We start from the raw sequence: 22,154 nt of genomic DNA, 5'->3' as shown, positions 1-22,154 counted from the left end.
CTCTATGAGATGGATTGATTCGGTGACTGGGGTAATCGGGATGGGTGTGTGAGAGGCAGTGCGGTTGGTGCAGGATAGAGCAGGGTTTAGGGCTGTTGTGCATAGGGTCGCTATGAGTCGGAAACGACTCGACGGCACATAACAACAACAACATTTTATGACTTTGACATCTTCAGAACGTATACTCTTACCAACAGAAATCTTGTGCCTCTCCCACACTCCTGCTGATATTTTTAACTTTTTAAATCAAACTTTTGACAATTTGATTGAGTAATTAATGTCTCACTTTTTAACTTGCCTTTCTCCAACTACTGAAGAGGCTATATATTTTTTCCAGTATTGAGTCCTCATTCATAGCTTTTGTGAATTGCCTTGTAATATCTATTGCCCAATTTTTCCTTTCTGGAATTCACTTTTTTCATTGATAAACTGTTGCTGTTGTTATGTACTGTGGAGTCAGAATTGACCCTCCAGGGGATTTCATGAGGCTGTGAATCCACAGGAGACTGTCCCTTTTTCTCCCACAGAGCAGCTGGTAGGTTTGAGCCAATTGGCTTTGTGTTGTCAGCACGATTCCTTTCCACAAACCCCCAAAGCTCCATCATTGGTATGTTGTTGTTGTTGTTGTTGTTGTTAAGTGCCATCAAGTCATAGACAACTCATAGAAACTCTATGAATGAAAGACCTGAACACTTGTATAATTTTCATTGTTTCTCCAAGTTCATAGAGTTTCCGGAGACAAGCTATTTCAGAAATGGATGCCATTCCTGCTTCCATGCTTGTTTTAATCAGAAAGCTCCAACAAACATTTCCCTCCATGGGTGACCATTATCACATTTGACACATCAGTGTCACAGCGTTTAGCATCACAGCAATCACAAGTTACCTCTACACAGCAGATGGAAAGACCAGTTCTATATGCATTTGTAGCATGTTACAGCTGACCACTTTAATTTTATTTCTGGTGGATCTCTTACATATAAGAGGGAGTTTGTTGTTTGTTTGTTTTTGTTGTTTTTTTTTTCATGTAATCAAACGATGGGCAGTCCTTGAGCAAGGCTGGATATCAAGAATATCATCCAGGAAGAGTGCAAAAGGTCATTGCAAAGACAGAAGAGGAAGAAAAGACCAAAATGGATGTCAGGTGAGACTCTGAATATTGCACTAGAGTGACAAGAAGGTAAAGCAGAGGGAAGAAATCAAGACAATAAGGAGCTAGACAGACGATTTCAAAAGGCAGTGTAGTAAGACAAGTAAAGTATTATAATGAAATGTGCAAAGAGCTGGAGTCAGAAAATCAAAGGGATCAAACTCGCTCAGCATTTCTTAAGCTCAAGGAACTGAAGAAGAAATTCAAGCCTTGAGTTCCAATATTTAAGGATGCGTTAGGCAGAACATTAAATGATCCTGCAAGTATTAAAAGAAAATGGAAAGAGGATAAAGAGTCATTATATGAAAAGGAATTGGCAGACACAGAAGAATTTAAAAAAACAACATATGAGCAAGAGCTCGTGGTGATGAAGGAAGAAGTTCAAACTGCTTTGAAAGAATTGGCTAAGAATATGGCCCCAAGAATTGACGGTATACCAACTGACATGTTTCAAATAACAGATGCTACCCTTGATGTGCTGACCAAGTTGTTCCAAGAAATCTGGAGAACAACCACTTCGCCAACTGGCTGGAAGAGATCTATATTTGTTCCCATTCCAAAGAAATGTGATCCCATAGAGTGTGGAAAGTATCAAACAATATCATTAATATCTCATGCAAACAACATTCTGCAGAAGATTATCCAAAAATGACTGGAACAGCACATCAGCTGAGAACTGCCAGAAGTCCAGGCTGGGCTTAGAAGGGGTCGTGGTACTAGGGATATCGTTGCTGATGTTAGATGGATCTTGGCTGAAAGCAGGAAGTGCCAGAATAATGTCTATCTTTGATTCATTGATTATGCAAAGGTATTTGACTGCGTGGATCATAACAAACTGTGGCTGACTCTGAGAAGAATGGGAATCCCAGAATACTTGATTGTGCTAATGAGAAACCTACACTTGGACCAGGAGGCAGTCGTCAGAACAGAGCAAGAAACACTTCATGGTTCAAAATTGGAAAGGGTGTATATGAGGGATGTATTCTATCTCCATACCTTTTCAATCTTTATGCAGAACAGATTATATGAGAGGATGGACTGTATGAGGAGAAATGTGGCATCAGGATTGGAGGAAGACTCATCAACAATCTGCATTATGCAGGTGACACAACCCTGCTTGCTGAAACTGAGGAGGACCTGAAGCAATTACTGTGGAAGGTCAGGGACTGCAGTCTTTAGTATGAATTGAGACTCAATATCAAGAAAACAAAGATTCTCACCACTGGGCCAACTGGCAGCATCATAATGAATGGTGAAGAGATTGAGATTGTTCACAGCTTAAGTTTGCTTGGCTCCACAGTCAACACTCTTGGCACCAGCAGCCAGGAAATTAAAAGACGTACTGCAATGTGAAAGTCTGCAGTTAGAGACCTCTCTAAAATACTGAAGAGTAACGATGTCAGTCTGGAGACTAAGGTGCGCCTGATACAGGCCATAATCTTTGCAATAACTTGCTATGCATCAGAGAGTTGTACAATGAATAGGGAGGATAGAAAGAGAATTGATGCCTTTGAGCTGTGGTGCTGGAGAAGAGTATTGAATATACCATGGACTGCTAAGAAAATTAACAGGTTTGTACTGGAGAGGATGAAGCCAGTCTGCTCCTTAGAGGCAAGAACTCTGAAGCTTCGCCTGACATACTTTGGGCATGTTGCAAGGAGGGACTAGTTCTTGAAGAGGGGTATTATGCTTGGGAGAGTGGAGGGACAGTGCAGGAGAGAAAGAACCTCGATGAGATGGATTGATTCAGTGACTGGAGTAATGGGGTTAGATGTGTCAGAGACTGAAAATAGCACAGGATAGGGCAGGGTTTAGGGCTGCTGTACATAGGGTCGCTATGAGTCGCAGGTGACTTGACGGCACATAACGACAACTATGCAGTTTTTCTTACCCAATTTCTCCCTTTGGTACCATGTTTACATAAACTTTCCCTCAAGATCAAGATTGTGCAAAAGTTTCCTATTATACTCATACTTTATTTTTTATATCTCAATGCTTAATACATCTGGAATTTATTCAGATGTATTATATAAAGTCAAGATTATACACATTTCCCCCCAAATTATTAGATAGCCATCCCAATATGATTTATTGAATTCATTAGTCTTTACTCCACTGATTTTAAAGGTTGTCTCGAGTATATACTAAATTTCCACACATATATTTGTTTCACAGAGATATAATCAATTCACAACTGAAATGAATAAATCTTCCCTTCTCTCCTCCAATGCTCCCCAACTCTATGAACAGCTACTTTATAATATTTCATATCAAGAACTTGGCTCTTTTGGACTCCTGTCCTCTCCTTTGAGGGAGCTCTGGTGAGGTAATCTGTAGGGACTTGCACTGCTAACCCAAAGGTGCATCTCTTCTGATTGTTCAAATACACCAGTGTCAATATCATCCTGTGTGATTGACAACCTCAGAAACCCAGTGGAGAGTCAACTATGTGTGGGTTCCAACTAGACAGCTATGAGTTGAGAAGTGCCCTCCCCATCACCACTTCCATACATGTTGTTGCTGTCAGTGCTGCTGGTGGTGGTGGTGTGTGCTGCCAAGTCAACTACGACTCGTAGCGATCCAACACACAGTAGCTCTGAACCCTGCTCTATCCTGAGCCAATCTCATTGTCTCTGACACACCTACCCTCATTACCCCAGTTACTGTGTCCATCCTGGGTCCTCTTCTTCTGCACTGTCCCTCCATCCTTCCAAGCATGATGTCCTTCTCCAATGACTGGCCCCTCCTGGCAACATACCCAAAGTATGTGACATGGAGCTTCAAAATCCTTGCCTCCATCGAGCACTTCACTTCACCCTCTCCAGGACAGACCTGTTAGTTCTCTTGGCAGTTCATAGTATGTCCAATACTTTTCTCCAGCACCATAACTCAAAGGCATCAATACAAACCTCCATACATACATACCAAATTGTTATATATCTATCACTCTCTGCAACCAGGGCTGTAGGCCAAAATGATATTTAATGCTTTGTATACCTTGCAGGAGGCAGGTTACATGCAGTGTGGTCCCCAGTCCCTAAGATAGGTATTAGGTGGGTTTCAACAAAACAAATTCCCAGCCCCACTTCCCAGAGGTGATGAGGCACCTAATATGCTTCAGATCAAGGGTCAGGATAAGTCTTCATGTAACTGCCACCAAGGGAGGACCAGGGAGAACCCACATTCTCCAGGTAGCATAGGCAATGTTGTAGGCTTACATCTTAATTTGCTGGCAACAGAAGGTGTGACATCATGTACCTGAGTGGTCTAAAAGAAATCATCATTTCACACAGTGACTCCTCAACTCAAAATTATCTGTTCTTGAATTTTCATAGCTAAGTCTCAGCGTAGAATGATGTCAGTTCAGGCCACCATCTCCAACCAGCTGGATGAATAAGAGCATGTCATTCTACTCTCAACCTTTCTCACCAGCACAGGGCTACTGCTCTGGGATTCCCTTGGAGGGGTTACCCAAATACATATAAAGTCAATGTGCACAGTAAATAGTAAAGCAGACAGTGTTCTAACCTGCTAGGAAGAAGCCTAAGATTACAATTGGAAGTGAAAGGCATGAGTCCATGGCACCTGCTGCCCATATACAGAAGTAATCAGAACCACCAATATCTCTCTCAGGTACACAGGCCTATCTTCTGAGCTGATATGCTCATAGGCAGCCTTTTAACTTTGTTGATAAGCAGAAGAGTTTACTTGCCCAAAACTGTCATTTTCTCATAATACATTCAGAAATGCCAGCAGCACTTACAGCTGGGTAGTGATGTGGCACCATGCTTTACATCCTCCACACATGGGGATCTCCCACACTATAAACAATAACATGCAAATAATTAAGAAGAAGGACACATGCTCCTGAAAATTAGAGGGTTTAGTCAAATGCTGGGACCACCACCTACACATGAAAGCCATCAACCAAAATAAAATTTTAAATGGTAATAGCCAACAGTGCTTTCCAGATCATGCAGAAAATCAGGAGCTGGTGCAAAGAACAGAAGGTGTGGTACATTACCCAAAAGCCCTGCCAGTGACCGCATGTCCTTTTCCATCAGCATGTAAATCTCTTCCTCGGAGAAGCGGCCAATGCCGTGGCCGTGCATCTCACGCTTCACAATTCCTTTCGTTATGTGGCACACAACCCACCTCAGCAGGTTACTGAAGGGCCCGCCGCCGCTAAGAGAGAGCATCTTCCGGGTCTCATTGAGATTGTCCACCCACTGGCAATAAGCTAACGTCCTGGAATTGTGTGGAAACAAGTTACTAGTGTGTATCAGATTCAAAGCACGTAAAAAGCCACTTGTGAATGAGTCTTTGAGAATTTAATACACTCTAGAGGAACAGACTCATTTCAGCTTTTACAAAGCACATATATGCATGGCAGATATGACAAGCAGCTACACATGGAGCCTGTGGGATAAATTGTAAAATATACAGATACCAGTTCCTTCTGTCGCAATGCCACCAACCCTCTCTGGGTAACCTCCTTCAGACTCCCTCCCAATTCCCCACCACTAATGCTGGGCTTCTGCTTTCTCTGATGTCAACTCCACTGAAGTCAATTCAATTGTAAAAGTCTTTCATCAAAATAATGAAGACCTAAAGGTGTCCAGTTTGAATCCACCAGAAGCTCTGCTGGAGACGGAGGGACAGTCTCCTCCTATACTAGTCAGATCTGACTTGATGGTATACGCACAAATAAATAATAATAATGAAGACCTATGGGGGGACAGGGAACGAGGAAGCAATAACTGGGATGTGGGCATCCTTCTCTCTTGATCAAAGTGACAGTTACACAGGTACATGCTCTGTGCTCTCAAACTGGGCTGCACATTTTTATCATGTAGACTTTGTAATGCACTTTACATTTCATAATATAAAAGATGTCCTTTTAAGAAAAGAAAACGCTGTTTTGTTGACAGTATTATTGAATGGGTACATCCATCCATATTTATTATAAATTACATCAATTATGTAAAAAATTCACATTCCATAAAGTCATCTCTGTATATCAATTTGTCTTCAAGGACTCTAAAGGGAACAAATCCCCAGCAAACCCACCAGAATCACTTTCCCCCGTCTCTGGTGAACTTATCCATCCAGGTGTTGTTATTTAGACAACCACACAGCTATTTGCTGGAAGTGTGTTCTTGGACCACAATATCTAGCCTTTTGCTCATTTTGTTCTCTGAGCCGGTACAATTACAGGAATGTTTTAAGGCTAATAGTGCTGGCAGAAACAAATGAAAAGGGATTTGAGAAGAAAGCAGCAGTGGGGGCCCAGGCACAGATACTTTGGTTTTTCCACATAATGAGCAATAAATGATGTATTGGTGGTCATTAGAATCCTGGTGCTGGCTATGAAAATATAGGTTAACAGAGTCTAAGGGATGAGAATGAAATTGCAGGCTACAGTGAAATGTATTTTCATCACAAGGAAACAAAAGCAAAAAAAAAAAAAAGAAAATAAGGGTTTAACATTTTTTATTCTTTTTTAGCTATATTCTTTTTAGGGATATCATTTTTAAAAATAGAAAATTAGAAATGGAAAATATCTCAAAAATTATTGACAAATTTCTGATTTTCACCAAAAAGTAACCAAATTTAATACACTCTCTGCATTGCAAACATAACTCTTTCCTGTTCCCTTTTTAAAAACGCCTACAAATTGTGTCTGAAAATCTTTCTCCTTTGTAAGTTTCTCGGTATAAAATATCAAGGGGCCAATAAATAGGGCTTGCTGAAATAAGAAAAAAATATACAGCAGCGGCAACTGACATGTACAGTCAGAACATTCAATGGTTATTCTGATATAAATATCACAATAATTTCAGAAAAATCTATCTAAATATGCCTCACATGCTTTTCTACATGCTCCTCTCTTTCTACCTGCAGTAACTTAAGTGGCAATTTCATGTTCCAGTAGAACAATTCCGCACTTTGATTCTAATTGCAACACATCAAAATCCACAGTAGAGTACTACAGGACCCTTTATTATCTGGGAAATCAGTGGTCTGAGGATTAAGATAAAGTTATCCTAAGTGGAACATGGCCAAGTAATAAAAGCACAGGAAGTCTCTGAAGAGGAGAGGAATGTGCCTGCTCTGACAGGTTGATGTGGAAAAAATAAAAACAATATGTTCTTTGTAGGCAAACTGTACAGGTTTTATCCTAAGAATAACTGACTTTGAAAGGTGAGAACTTCACAAAGCAGAGCAGCAGGACAAGGTTATGTGCAAAAGGAGCAGTGGCTGGTTGGGAACTTAAGGAAGGCTGGGTCTGGTACAAGATGTGCATGAGGAGGTTTGTGAGAAGGAAGACTAACAGGGAGGGCTGGCAAGGACCAAATCAGGAGGATCTGATGCCAAGAGTGTCAAACTATATTCCAAAGGCAAAGGTTAGTCACTGACAGATTCAAAGCAGATAGGAAACTTAAAACCCAATCTGTGGTGATGTAAAGGAAGTTGAAAAAACTGAAGACTGGAAGGCAAGTTAAAAGACCAGGCAAGAAATGATGCACTAAAACTAAGGCAATGGCAGAGGAATAAGCTGAGTAAGGGAACATATAGAAGGAATATTTAGATAGGAGAAGCAAGGTCTATAGGGAGCTCTGGTGGCCTAGTGCTAAGAACCTCCATCGCAATCCCAAATGCCTGCAGTTTAAACCTCCAGCTTCTCCATAGATGAAGGATGGGCATCTCCTCTCATGCAGTTAACTGTCTCTGAAAACCTGCTGGAGGGTCAGCTAAAAGTCCGTGGCAACTCAATGGTACCCAACAACAATAATAGTAGGGTTTATTGTTGTATAGCCAAAGGATATATCAATGAAAACCCAAGTGAAAATGTCCATAAGATTGGAAAGACAAAAGATAAGTTTATACTCCAGATAAAGAATTGGTGGTAAATATTAAAGATACATGAGATAAGGTCACCTAAAGAGGTGTCTAGGAATAATAAAAGTAGCTCCAAGGATGAGTGATTTAGAAGCACTACAGTTAAGGGAACATTGGATGATGAGAAGGCAAAGCAAGAAGGGTCAGCTTGCAGAGAAGCAAGGACTAACTGATGAAAGAGAGAAGAAGACTGTTGGAAGGGATGTGTGTTGGCAGGAAGGCTGAGTTCCTGCCTGATTACGTCAATGTCCTCCGTGGAGCAGGACATGAAGTCGTGTGCAGAAGATGAAGATGTGGTACTAAGTCGAGTTTTAGGACACTTCAGAAGATTTGGAGTAGCAGGACAGGATGGGAGAGGCAGCTGTTTTAGGGCACCCAGTCAGCTAGGCAAAGAATAGATGTCATACAAGTACATGTTCAATTTCTCCACTTTCATGAGCAGGTCAAATATAAAGAAAGAACACTGGACTGACTCGGAATTTTGCAGATAGAAATAATTTCAGAAGTATTCTGATTTTTCTCTCTTCTCTCCCCTGATTTCCCTTCATCTTTTTCTTTCCCTGTGCCCAGTATTTTAGAGGAAATAAGCAAATCAGGGTCAGGTAAATTCTTCTGGGCTCAAATTCAGTGAAATGTTAACATAATCAGTGTTAGAAGTGGAAGCCATCTACTTTCTCTTTTCTGAAACTTGAAAGCCAAAGGAAATAAATTGATGAATTCCTAACTCAATTGCTATGAGTAGAAAGCATAATACATTACACACTATTACAACCACAAATCCACCTCCCGTCACAACCATGGTTTCAGAAGACTTGGTCCACACTCCAAGCCCCAACACTGCACCAAAACCAGTTCAGCGCAAGTCAACAATGACTCCTGTGTTGCAAAACCCAAATAAGCTTCTTTTGCTTCCTAGGCTCTGCAGAATCTGACACTATAAATCTCTTTGGTGGATCTCTCTCACAGCTTGCAACTCTACTGCTTTTCCTCCTAACTCTCAGGAACCTTTTCCGTTTATGACAGACTCTTCCTTCCACTTTCCTACCTCTTGCACATTCTTAGGGTCTTCATCGCCATTTCTCTCTCTCTTTACTCCACACTCATGGGGTGATCTGATTCGTTTTTGAGCTGACAACTACCAAATCTACATCCAGCCCAATTTCTATCCTAAGGTCCATGGGCCACTCATGGCTTATCCTTGGAAACAGCAAACAAACTTCCAGAATTAGACTCATCCTCTTCACTTCCTTCAAACCTGGTTGAAACCTCAAGCTGGTCAGATTGCCAGGAATCTCCCCTCACTGTTATCCCTCTCTGTGTAACAACCAGACACACTGGGAATTCACCTGATTCTCTAATTCCATTAGTAGTGCAGTCTGCCTTTTACTGTTCAATGATGAGGATAGTCGCCTCTGAGCTGGTTGCCTGACAATGGTTCCAGACCACTCAAAATATGTTTTCCCCAAGAAAGCCACTAAGAGCCTCTTAAAACACAAATTTAACAGTATCATGCTGCTTCTCAGAGTCCTTTATGAACAACTCACCGCTCCTCAGCAGATACACTAGCTCCACAGCCCATGGTCTTACCTTCCTTCAGTCACTTCACAGGAGAAACACATGGTGGTCAGCCCCCAGGAGAAATATAAGGTAGTCAGTTTCCATAAAGATTTACAGCACTGGCAATGCTAGGTGGCAGCTGGGATCGACTAGATGGCAGTGGATTTGGGTTTGGGATGTTATAAAAAGAGTCTGTTTCAGGAAGTTGAGCTACTTTTTACATTTATTGCAACTAATCTTTACTGCCAATCTGGGCCAAAGAGGAGTGTGTGTGTGTGTGTGTGTGTGTGTGTGTGTGTGTGTGTGTGTGAGCATACAGTCCCCATTTATTTTCTCAACCATCTGTTTCTTACTTCTAGATTCCACTGATACCATCTCCACGAGAAACCATCCTCTCCTTTGTCCAGCTAGTTCTGGTGCCATTTGCCAGTTTCTCAAACTCCCTCCCAGCAATGACTCTGATAATATCTCAGTGCCTCCTCTCCAGTGGATGAGGACAAGGACAGAGCCTTCCTTTGCCAACTTACAGCACACTCACTGACTCCTAGTAGTTATTCATTAAGTTTGCTGAAAGAATGAATTATTGATTTGATGGGGGAGAAAGGCTTTGCTTCTGAGCCAGCTCCTGCTAAGTAGTATTTCTAAGAGATGACACATATTTAAATAGAAAAATGGAGAGAGAATCAAGAGGGGGCTGCCGATGCTCTCATCTGGAATTCATGGCCTTCACTTTCTATTGGACGAGGCCCACTGCACAGAGCCATGAATTATTAACTGGAGAAGAGGGGCAGGACCAATTTTGAAACCAGACTGGCTGAGTGATTAAAATAATCTATCATTCTGAGAAAAGGGTTCTTGGTGGCTCAGCATTTAACCATTTACCTACTAATCAAGAAGTTACAAGTTCAAGCCTACCAGTCACTTCACAGAAGAAACACACAGCAGTCAGCCTCCAAGAGAAACATAAGGTAGTCAGTTTCCATAAAGATTTACAGCATTGGGAATGCTAGGTGGAAGCTGGGATCGCCTGGATGGTAGTGGGTTTGGGTTTGGGACGTTATAAAAAGAGTCTGTTTTAGGAAGTTGAGCTACTTTTTACATTTATTGCAACTAATCTTTACTACAAATCTGGGCCAAAGAGGAGGTGTATATAAGAGTGTGAGAGTGTGTAACTGATTATCTTACTATCTTTAGAACATAAAAAGAAACATCCGCCCAAATATTTTTAAAGGTGCTCAGGAAGATAGACCAAAAATAATCAATTGTGGATCTTTTAATGATAATCACTCTAGTTACAACCAGCATGATTCCAGGCTCATCAACCATATAGGCTGCCATTTAAGAGATTCTGACTCATAACAATCCTACAACAGCAACTCATTGCTGCTGTGTTAGAACTGACTCATAGTTGACTCTCCAGTGAATTTTGAGAGGCTGTAAACTGCATCAGAGGAGACTGTCCATCTTACTTCTGAGGGGCATTTGGTGGATTCAAACCAGTGGACTCCTTAACCACTAGGCCCCCAAAGCTCCCATAGCAATCTTATAGAACAAATGGTCCCATACAAAGGCTCCTTCCTGGCCCACGATACAAACAAATATTAATATATTGCATACCAAGGTAAACTGCCGTTTCATGCCATTTAAGGTCTCTTAAGAGACTTCCAAACCATGAAAATGCCTTTCATCATACTGTGCCACATCTTTTGCTTGTTTTCTATATTCTCTACTTCACTAAACTTTACAAGCTTCAGGTCAGCCTTTCCAAACAGAAGCCCTCACTATACTAATACTCTAATACTGGGAGAAATAAAAAAAGGAAGAAAATGTTAACTCATCAGTTCAACCGTACTTGGGGAGGGTCTCCTGGCTTTTAAAAAAGAGTTTTCTTAAGTAAATCACTTTAAAAGCATTCCACTCCACCATCTGCTATTCACCAAAAAGGCACCAAATGCCAAAACTGAAATTCTGAAACTCTGACCACCTGCAAGACAGTTTGAATTAATAATCCTAATATCAATATTTTGTGTTTGTTGTTGTTTTAAAGGTACATGCCATTCAGTTTATTACAGGGTAGATCCTGGATTTTAGACACTACCAGTTCTTCTGGTAGTCTATTCTTCCTCAGCCATGTCTGACTGTGGACATCCACTGTAAAGATTTTGATGTTGTTGTATCTCAAGACCCATCTTGCATCTATTGTCTATAATGGCAAAGACCCTCTGAGAACAGATTAGCTACCCTGGTGTGGTATTTTTTATTATTAAAACTGGCTTCCTTAGCCATTTAAATTTTTTAGATAGATGGGAGGGAATACACAAATAGGGTATATCAACCTATCCACAAGGGGATTGGCTATCCATACCTTTAAACTGAATGTATCAGCAGCAGAATAGAAGAAACCTTGGTTAACAGAAGCAGCAAGAGAATATAACCCATCCTTTGGGACCATAGATTTTTTTTAACTAGCCAGACTAGGACCTATACAAGCAACAGCCAGGCAGCCACAGTAGAGAATCAGAGGCCTAACATGAGATGAAGTAGACACTGGACTGCTGCACCACTGAACCAGAGCTAGGAGCCATTGCCCAAGTTTGTCAGAGCACTGAGTAGGGGAGAACCTTAACTGACAGGACTCAGAGTTTTGTAACACTGGCCTAAAGCCATAAGGCTCAAGGCTGAGGTGCCTGCAAACATATTTCAGAAGCTGTCCAGTCTTCTGCTAACCTGAAGTATATCCTTTTGACTTCTCCAATATAGTTCTGTATGTCTGTGAGCTATTACATCAGTTTTTTGGACCCAGGAAAGCAGTAAGATTGGGATGAGCAGAAAGAGGTGCAGGTGCATGGGGGACATGTCTGACCTCATGTGAATTGGCTTTTTGTTGTGGATGTTGTGGATGTTGTTGATGTTGTTGACAGGGACAGTTCCCCTTTGTGACATTTGTAAACCTCAGATATGGCTATCCCCATGCAGCCTTTGCTCTGTTTAAACACACATAGGCCAAACCTTAGAGAAAAGGAACATTGTCCTTGGGTCATAAAGTTAGGTCAGCATCAAGGTACCTCAATTGTCAGTGGGTATTATGACTAGACAGCCTGCATGCTTTCTTATGGGGACTGAAGATGCTTAAGGCACTGATGTCCACAAAGGGTTGGTGCATCACAAAGAAGCAGCCATTTATCTGGAACTTAAAATCAGTTTCACCCCAGTAATCTGACTCTGTGATTCTTTGACTTCCTTTATTCTAGCCTTCCTACATTTGATCTAACTTAAATATTAATGCAGCAAACACAAAACAAACTGTCTCCTTCATCTTCAATAATAGCCTCTATATACAAGTGGAAGGAGCTGTCGTGGCCTAGTAGTAAGGAGCTGAGCTGCCAATCCAAAAAAACAATCTCCTCTCTCTTTCTGCTGCTGCTTGCCAAAATGTTTGGGTTCACCTTCAATTTTCCATAGTTGTCTTCCCTCCTTTTTCTTCTTTCCCTTTCTCTTTAACTCTTTTGCATGGCATATCTCTACCTTTCCTCAACCATTTCTCCTTTACATTATCTTAATAAACTGGTTTTCACTTGTTTTGTTGGAGAAAAAAAAATCTCCTGCCATTCAATTTACAACCTCTGAAAACCCACTGGTGGGCCAGTTATGGGGGAGGTTCCAATTTGATAGCACATAATAACAACATATGCAAGTGAACCATAAGTTTTTTTATATTTAGTTTGAGAAAAGTGATTCAAAAGTTCATTGTCATTGAGTAAGAACCAACACACAGCTGATTCTCCACTGGGTTTCTGAAGCTGTAAACCATATGACAGGAGACTGCCCATCTTTTTTTTTCCCCGCAAGGGCTTGAATTGCCAGAAAGGCATGGGCTTTGGGTTAACAGCACAAATCCCTACAGACCAGACCACCAGAGATCCCTACTTGATAACTAGGTGGACTTATCTGAATAAGCCTAAAGCAGACTCAGAATTATGTGACATTATATAATAATGCTTTCTATTATTTTTGCTTTTCAGAAAACTTATACATAAGAGGAATATTTTTAAGAGTCTGAGGCCAAACTAGTCAAATGTGAAAATTTCAGATCATTAAATTAAGTAGGTGGGTTTACTGAATTCTCTTGCACCTCTGAGTATAGACACAGCCTTGCGGCTTAAGTGGTACTCACAGTGACAGTGAGAAATTAACAAGATCTTCTGGAAAGCTCACATTTGAAAGAGACATCATGGCTGTAAAGGTGGAGGGTCAGTGAAAGATCAATTGATACAGTGTCTGTGGCAATGGACTCAAATGTGTTAGGGATAAAAAGGATGGTGCAGAACAGGAAGGGGTTCAGATCTGTTGTTCACGGGGTCACTATGAGTCATACTCACCTCAACAGAGCCTAACAACAATAACCCAAATTTAGAGGCAGTGATGCATGGTGTTTTGGGATCTTCCTGGATCAAAGACTTTTGAATTCAAATGTAAATTTTTGAACCCCTTTAGAAAGTAAAGATTGGTGGCCAAAGTATCAACTAAAACACGTGGCTTTCCACTTCTTTTTCAGGCAGCTGACAAAGCAAAAGCACTCGGGACCAATGGGCCCATCAATCAAAGGAGGCAGTGCTGCAGAGGACAGTACCAACAGAAGACACAGAGGGCCAGAGTGGTTCTGTGTATTCTTTGTTTCCCTTAACTGCTGCAAAGTGGCAACTGGAGCCTGGCAAGCTTTTCCCAGAAGCTAAACACTTCATAGACTCTAAACAGAGTCAACATATGACTTTAAACACAGTCATAGATTACTGCCCACACTACAAACCTACACTCTTTTGAGATGAGAGGCCCTGAGTTCACCATCCATACTATAACAAGATAGGTTCATCCTGGGAACACGGAGTCTATGATTACTCCCACACAGACCTGTACCTCTGAATTCCTCCTCTCCTAGTCCGCTCCTTGATCTCATCTCCTTCACCTCTATTATAATGATGGATGTGGGCAGAGAGGGCTCAGCCCTGGAATAAAGTAGGCAAGAAATGAAAGTAGAAAAAAGAGAAGAAAAATCAAGAACCACAGTACAGACATGAAAACAAGTTCTCAATGAAAGATGTGGCTCTGTGGACGATCTAGAGACAATGGGGAGGAACCTCCACATCGAGGGCACCTTGTGGAGGAGAAAGTGCAGCTTTAAAAGCTACTAAGCGACCACCTGGTTCAGGAGAAATGTTCAGTGCCAAAAAAAAAGTTTATTTAAGTCTTAATTAAGTCCTCAGAACAAGAATAAGTGTGCAGAAATCTTCTCTCACCTTTTAGGAAGTAGAAAAAGATGATGAAACTCTAAAAAATGGATAAATGTAAAAGAAAGATATTCACACAATAATGAGTTTGAAAAGCTGGAGCCATTCATGTCTGCTCAGCTCACACAGTGTCACAGCCCGCACTATGCCACACAGAACTGGACACCTCGTCAAACTTGGAGAACACAACTCACAGGCTATCTGGGCAAAGACACCCTAAAAAGGAGGAGCCTGTCTTATTAGCTAATGAAGCTTACAGTGATTTTGCAAAGGTATACACAATTTATTTCACCTGGGAATTCTAGCCTGACTTCATTTTCTAGTACTTCTTTAGTTGGGAAGTTTGTATTCATAAATATCCCTGAACCTAACTGACTGAAATATCTGTGATAATTCAAAGAGTTCCAGTCTAGAAGAGGGGTCCACAGATCACAGCCCACTGGCTAAAAATGTTTTCCATTTTTAAAAGGTTGAGGAAAAAAGCAAAAGGAAAATGAAATCTTGAATTACACAAAATTCCAATTTAAGTGTTCATAAACAAAACCTTTGGTCGGAATGCCGTCGTGCTTATTCATTTCTACATCGTCTATGGCTGCTCTCTGACTAGAGGTGGTGCTGAGTGACTGGAAAGCAGGCCAAATGGCCCACAAGATGCAAACAGGTATTAGCTAACACAATATGGAAAATGTTTGCCCACACCTGGTCTAGATACTCAGCCACTTAACAATCCTAACTTTGACCTCTTCTTATCCCAAAGTGTTAGCACAGAATTTTTATTTTCTAAAGACCGAGGTTTGGGTAGAAAGTCTGTGGAGAGGAGTGCCACACCCCATCTCCACAACAGAAGACTCACCAGTAGAAGTGCTCCTCCACCATTTTGGTCACCGCTCTGGAGACAGCTCTTTCGTGAGGGCCAAGGTTTTTGTTTAAGTTCACTCCAAGCTTCTCTTCCAGAAAATCAATTATGAACTCTGTGCCAGAAACTTTCTCATTATTATATTCAATCCAAGGCATTTTCCCTTGAGCAGACAGTTTTCCACCAAAATAATTCTGAGCAGATTAAGTTGGGAAAAGAGAAAAGCAATGTTTTATTTATATACTTCAGTGTGATGAACAGAAACAAACATTGCAACTTTATGTTTTTAGTGACTATACTTACTATTCAAGTGAATGAATTCAGCACATAAACTCTTTAAGAGACTAAATGGTTACTTGAGGGGAGAAAAACAAAAAGGATGAATTACCTTAAAGGAAAATACCATTTTACTTCCCTAGATTTTTTCATTGTGAACTGTGACTTCATGTAAAATAGAGAACCTCAGAATGGCAGCCCCTGGGAGGAAAGGGAGTTAAATGATTCTAAAAGTAGCCTAATGATCCAAAACATGAAATTAAACAATGAGGAGGCTTGTTATAACCAGGGTGTTGACCAAAAACCACAGTGAAAAATTGAATACTTTACATATGACTAAGGCTTTAGGACATGACACTGTAACTTCATGGTCCCAGAAAGTTAAACACTCAAATGTAAAAAAAGCATATACCTCAGAATCAACTACCAAATACAAAGGCAAACTCAGTACATTAGAGGACAGAGCAGAACTGGGTCCGGAGGGTCTTCAAGGCTGTAAATCTTTACAGAAGCAGACTCCCACTCAGGGAAAATACAGGGAACCTGGAAAATACAGGTTCCAGGGCCAAAGCCTAGTAGCTCACAATCCCAGTATGAGGGTCCAGAAATCTTGTGTTTTGACAATTTCTCCTTTTATTCACACATTTATTTGTCACTTAGTGTCTCTGAGGATTCTGATTCCAGAAAGAGGTAGGTTTGGGGCAAGTGGTTCAAACATTTTACGAACATACAGAGCACATATTTGCTGCCTCCAAACACTCACATTCATTGTCATTAACTCAGTCTGGACTCATTGTGATCCTCTACTGGGTTTCCAAAGTCGTAAACTATAATATAAGGGGACCGCCCACCTACCTTGATGCCCACCCACACGCACTTCCTTGGTGGTTCTGAATGCCCAGAAAAGCAACCTTCTGGTTAGCAGTGCAATCCGCTAAGGACTAAGACTTCAGATGTTGTTGTGAGATACTGTTGAGATGAAATCAATTCATACCTGACCCACCAGTAGGCTTTCAAAGACAATAACATATACAAGAGGAGACTGTTGGAATCAAACTGGACACTTTAGGGTTGGCAGCACAACTCTTTACCACTAAGCCACCAGAGCGCCCCCATGTGCTGGCTGGTATATAACAGCCAAGATCTTGCTACATCAATGAAGGGAAACTGTTTGGTAATGATTCCATTTACCTAATAACTTTTCTCAGTAAATTTGGACCTTCTGGGTGATTTTCAAACCTGAATCAATTGTGTTGGTGGTCTGTTCAGTGTAACTTGGATTACTATAACCTCTTCATATTTCATAAAAGGAGACAGTTCAGATACTGTACAATAACATAAAGGAACAGTTACATCCAGGCAATAGAATGTCATGTAATCACTGTTTTCCATTTGTATTTTTTTAATTGTTTGAAACCTTTATAAAGTCCACATGTCATTTATATATGACCAGAAAAAAGACAGTAAAGGGGGATTTTTTTATCTTTAAAAAACATTAGTCATATTCAAAGAACCTCTTTGTATATATAACTATATTTTTGCAACTATATCTGTAATTATTCCAATATAAAATATTAATAAACTGCCAGTAGTATCTTGATTTTATTTTGTTTTAAAAATAACTGTGCCCAAAAAAACCCAACATCTGTGTCAATTATATTTGCATTTAAAAAAAAAAAAAGAAAGCCTTGTGAGTTCCTAGTAATGGTCATCAAATATTCATTCCAATCTCACTTAGGTTAAAAAATAAATTAAAAAAAAAAACACAACAGTGTCAAGTATAAGAGCAGGTTATTCTGAACACGGCCTTTTCAGCTGTTTTAAAAGGCAGAGTTCAAGGAAGAGCAGAGGATGGGGCTGCCCAAGCCGAGGCCAAAACACCTCTTTGCGGATCCACCCAGCACCTCTCAGGCACCACCTGCATCAACACAGGCCTTCTCCTCCCCTACACAGGGTACTCAGGGCACCCCAGACAGACATACTGTCCCCTTCTAAACCATCAAACCATTTCCTTTTGCTTGGAATCTCTGCAACCTCATGAATATCCGCTCCATCTACTTTTCATAGAGACCTCACAGACGGAAACACATCCTGGATTATTACTTAAAAAAAAAAGACTTACAGGAAATAATTCTTTGAAAAGAGAGATAAGCTCTCTCAAGCTAGCCAGCTGCCATCATGTCAGCTCGACCCATGACGACCCCATGTGCATCAGCAGTACAAAGCCCTGTGCTCCACAGAGTTTCAAATGTTGTCTTTTTGGAAGTAGATTGCCAGGTCTTTCTTCCCAGGCACCTCTATAGGAACTTAAAATTCAACTTTTTCATTAGCAGTCATGAGCACTGATGCTTGTACCATTCACGGAGTCCTCTCCTCCTTGAAACCCACTGCTATCAAGGGGATTCTGAGTCATCGTGACCCTCCATTATGACTCCAAAGCTGTGTATCTTTTTTAAAGATAGCTTCATTAGAAGAAATACATTGTGAGACAGGTCATTTCTCCAAGAGTAAAGAGGTGGAGAAAAGACCGAGACTGTAAATCTTAACTGAAGGAAAATGCTTCCAGTAAGTTTGAACTGCCTACCTTTTTGTTAACAGCTCGACACTTAACCTATCCTGCCACATGGATTTCTCCTCACCTCTGTAGCATCTTCAGGCTTCACAGCTGAGTGTGTGCCAGGCTGCCCGAATAACACTAACTAAAGGCAGTTGCTCTGACACATAGACAAAAATAGGTCACTGGTAAAGAGAGGTCACCCATTGTCAGCTGGAAGTGGCTAACAGCTGACCCTCCAAAGGGCTTTCAGATGAGGGATTGTCCATCTTTCTCCCACAGAGTGGCTGGTAGATTCAAATCAACAAAGAAGTACAACCGTTGGGTTAGCAGTACGACTAACTCCCTATGGACTAGCAGAGGCACTAGGACTCCAAAGCTATTTGTCTGTTAGTTTGTTGAGTTTGGGAACAGTCAAAGCTTGATGGCTTGAAGGAAATAAAAGAAAGGGCAGAATTTCCAGGCAGCTGCTGTGCAACTACTATTTAACAGAACTTCACAGATGCTCAAAAGACAATGCAGAACACATAATTCTAGGTTCAGACACTAACTGTCCCAATGCTGTCATAGCTGAAAAACAATCTGGTCAAGAGTGGTGATGGAACAGTAACTGGTGGGAGCTGGGAAGTATATCTTCCTTCCATCTCAGTCTCTCAGGAACACACTCCTTCAAGAGCTGACTGCCAACACGTGGCTGAACAATGATCGTCAACAACTAAACAAATGTGTTTATTCTTTTGGCAGTCTATGGAATGTTCAATTCTGATCAAATGTATTCAGCTTTGTCTGTTTTTAGTGTTACTTGCTATTATCTCCTCTAGCTTACAGCTTTCTGCAAATCTCCCTGATTCTCTCCTTCTCTCCACTCACCCTGCCAGAAGACCACTTATGTTTCTCAGATACCCCATAGTTCCCCTGCTCCCTCACCAAATGTCTGGACTCAGGGGCAGTCCACCACACTCCCAGAACTCAAGAGGATGTAATGTACCCAGGCCTCTCTCAGATAGAAAGTGCCTCAGAAAGGATGGGCCATCGGAGTCAGCGGTTGCTATACTTGCCCCATCCTCTGCCATCCTCATAAGCCCCACCATGTTCAAGTCCATTGTTGCAGTCACTATGTCAGTTCATCTTGTTGAGGCTCATCCTCCCTTCTGCTGACCCTCTACCTTTCCCAGCATGATCCCCCCTCCGGGCAACAAGCCCAAAGTATGGGAGGTGACATTTCACTACCCTTGCCTCTAAGGAGAATCCTGGTTGCTCTTCTTCAAGACAAATGTGTTTATTCTTTTGGCAGTCCATGGAATATTCAATACTCATTGCAATATCATTTCACTGCCATGAAAGATATTTTGACTCGTAGTGACCTGTGGAACAGAGTAGAACGGCTCATAAGATTTCCAGGCTAGTAAGTCTTTCTAGAAGCAGGCTATCTCATCTTTTCCCCACAAAGCATCTAGTGGGTTTGAACCATGGATCTTTTGGTCAGCAGCTGTATTCTGTATTCAGTAATTACTTTGCCACCACCCCCTCCTCCTTCTCATCACCATCAAGTAGGGACTAGCTCAGCCCTTCAACAGGTTTCCACGGCTCTAAATAGCATGGGAGATGACTATCCCTCTGAGAAGTCCCTGGAGTATTCAAACCACGAGAGAGGACTTAGCAGCACAGCCCCCTATGGACTTTGCCACCAAGGTCCTTAATCAGATTAGAGCCGTCAAAAGCTTGGTCAGATGAGAAGGCCTCTCTCCCCATCTTCCAGCTGGTCTACTAGAAACTAGAAGCCCCTATGACATGAGTGAGATTACTGTGACCACACTCTTCCAGTGCTGATCTTTGTAAGAGCTCTAAGATGAAATCTGAGGAAAGCAGCCCCTTGGAGGAATGGCAATAAACTGGAAGAACCGTCGTAGTTTCAGGATGCCTAAAGGTCAGTGCTCCTTAGAGGCATGGATGGCAAAGCTTTGTCTCACACATTTTGGGTATGGTGTTAAAAGGGGCTATTCTTTGGAAAGGGACATCATGCTTGGAAAGGTTGAGTATCAGTGAAAGAGAGGAAGACCTTCAACAAGATGGACTGATACAGTGAGTGTGGCAATGGGCTCAAATGTGTTGAGAATGATAAGAATGGTGCAGGATAGCACAGGGTTCAGATCTGGTGTACATAGAGTCATACTTGACTCAACAGCACCTAACAACAGCAAGGGTCCCTAACTTCCTTTTCTGAAACTCTCTCAGCAGGATGCAAATAAGGGTCTAGATTTCACCTCTTGCCCAGTACAAATTCCCAGGCAGGAAGACTGATGTTACTAGTAGATGGAAGTTCTCAGACCAGAGTAAATAGACAGACACTTGAGGAAGAAGCTGCACTGCAATCCCAAAGGCACGCAGTTCAAATTTACCAGCTGCTCCATGGGAGAAGATGGGCAATTTCCTTCTGTGTGATTTCTTGCCTCTGAAAACCTGCTTAAGTGTCAGTTCTGACTTGAAGGCACACAATAAATTACTGTAAGATAAATGCAGGAAAGTGAATATATGCATGACATGAGCAGAATTACTGGGACAAACAAAAAAGTTAAATCAGCAGGAAAAAAATTCTCTAAGGAATAAAGGAAGAGATAATAGTATAAGGCAAGTAAAACTATCAGATGACAAATATAAAAATAAAGAACCCAACAAATGAGATTAAGAAGCACAATGCATATTAGGAGAAAAGAGGGTGGTACAAGAGAAGCATAGGGAGAGGAATTCTATCACAAAAAAGAAAATAATTAAGTGATAAAAATAAAAAGGAAAATAAATGCAGAAGAGCTAATATACAGGTAATAAGGGAAAGAGGAGAAACATTCAAATAAGAGGAAATAGATTAATAAATCAATAATATCCAAATAAAAAAACAGAGGAAAGGCTTCTAATTAAAAGAGTTTATAAAGGACTGGTGGTGGTGGTGGTGATGTTGAATGCCATCGAGTCGCACACGACTCATTAGCAACCCTATGAACAAAAGATCTGAAGTCTTTCTATAACTATCTTTCCTCAAAGTTCATTGAGTTTCCAGAGGTATGTTGTTTAGGAAGTGGCTACACAATAAATAAAAAGTCATATTATAGTGAAATTTAATAATAATAATAATAATAAAAGCAAATTCTAGATACTTCCAGAAAGAAAGAGGAGACACAGATTAACACTATAATTTTTCCACGGCAACATTGATGCAAAAATATTATAGAAAATGTAATTAAAGTAAGTCATTATAATATAAAGAACTCTAAACTAAACCTTCGATTAGCAAACAAAAATATAAACTTAAAATATTATCATACATGCCTATATATACAATACAAAATAAATGTTAGCAATAAATCATAATAAAATATTAGTCACAATAAATGTGAATGGATTAAACTCACCTATTAAAGGACTCTCAGACTGGAAAAAAAAAAATTAATTGTTTACAAAAGCCAAACATAAAATCTGAACTAAAACCAATCCTGGAAAAGCTACAACCAGGAGAAGATAACATAGATGAATGGGACCTTCTAAGACTCAAATCCCTATGCACATCCAAAAACTTCT

The 22,154-nt window shown here is 40.8% G+C and overlaps 1 protein-coding gene across 1 annotated transcript in view; it reads right to left on the bottom strand.

The window, feature by feature from the left end:
- Window positions 1-22,154, bottom strand: part of FAXC (failed axon connections homolog (Drosophila)) — an 88,552-nt gene that overhangs the window by 56,465 nt on the left and 9,933 nt on the right. The window contains exons 3-4 of the mRNA XM_006881197.1: window positions 15,749-15,945; window positions 5,175-5,398 (exon numbers count right to left, since the gene is read on the bottom strand). Coding sequence (XP_006881259.1) covers window positions 5,175-5,398; window positions 15,749-15,945 — 421 coding nt within the window. The remainder of the gene's footprint in view (window positions 1-5,174; window positions 5,399-15,748; window positions 15,946-22,154) is intronic.

The sequence above is a fragment of the Elephantulus edwardii genome, unplaced genomic scaffold (assembly GCF_000299155.1).
Source record: "Elephantulus edwardii isolate Elephantulus edwardi_28Jun2011 unplaced genomic scaffold, EleEdw1.0 scaffold00013, whole genome shotgun sequence".
Classification (NCBI taxonomy): domain Eukaryota; kingdom Metazoa; phylum Chordata; class Mammalia; order Macroscelidea; family Macroscelididae; genus Elephantulus; species Elephantulus edwardii.
Note: the sequence above shows the minus strand (reverse complement) of the source record. Positions and strands in the feature narration are given on the sequence as shown.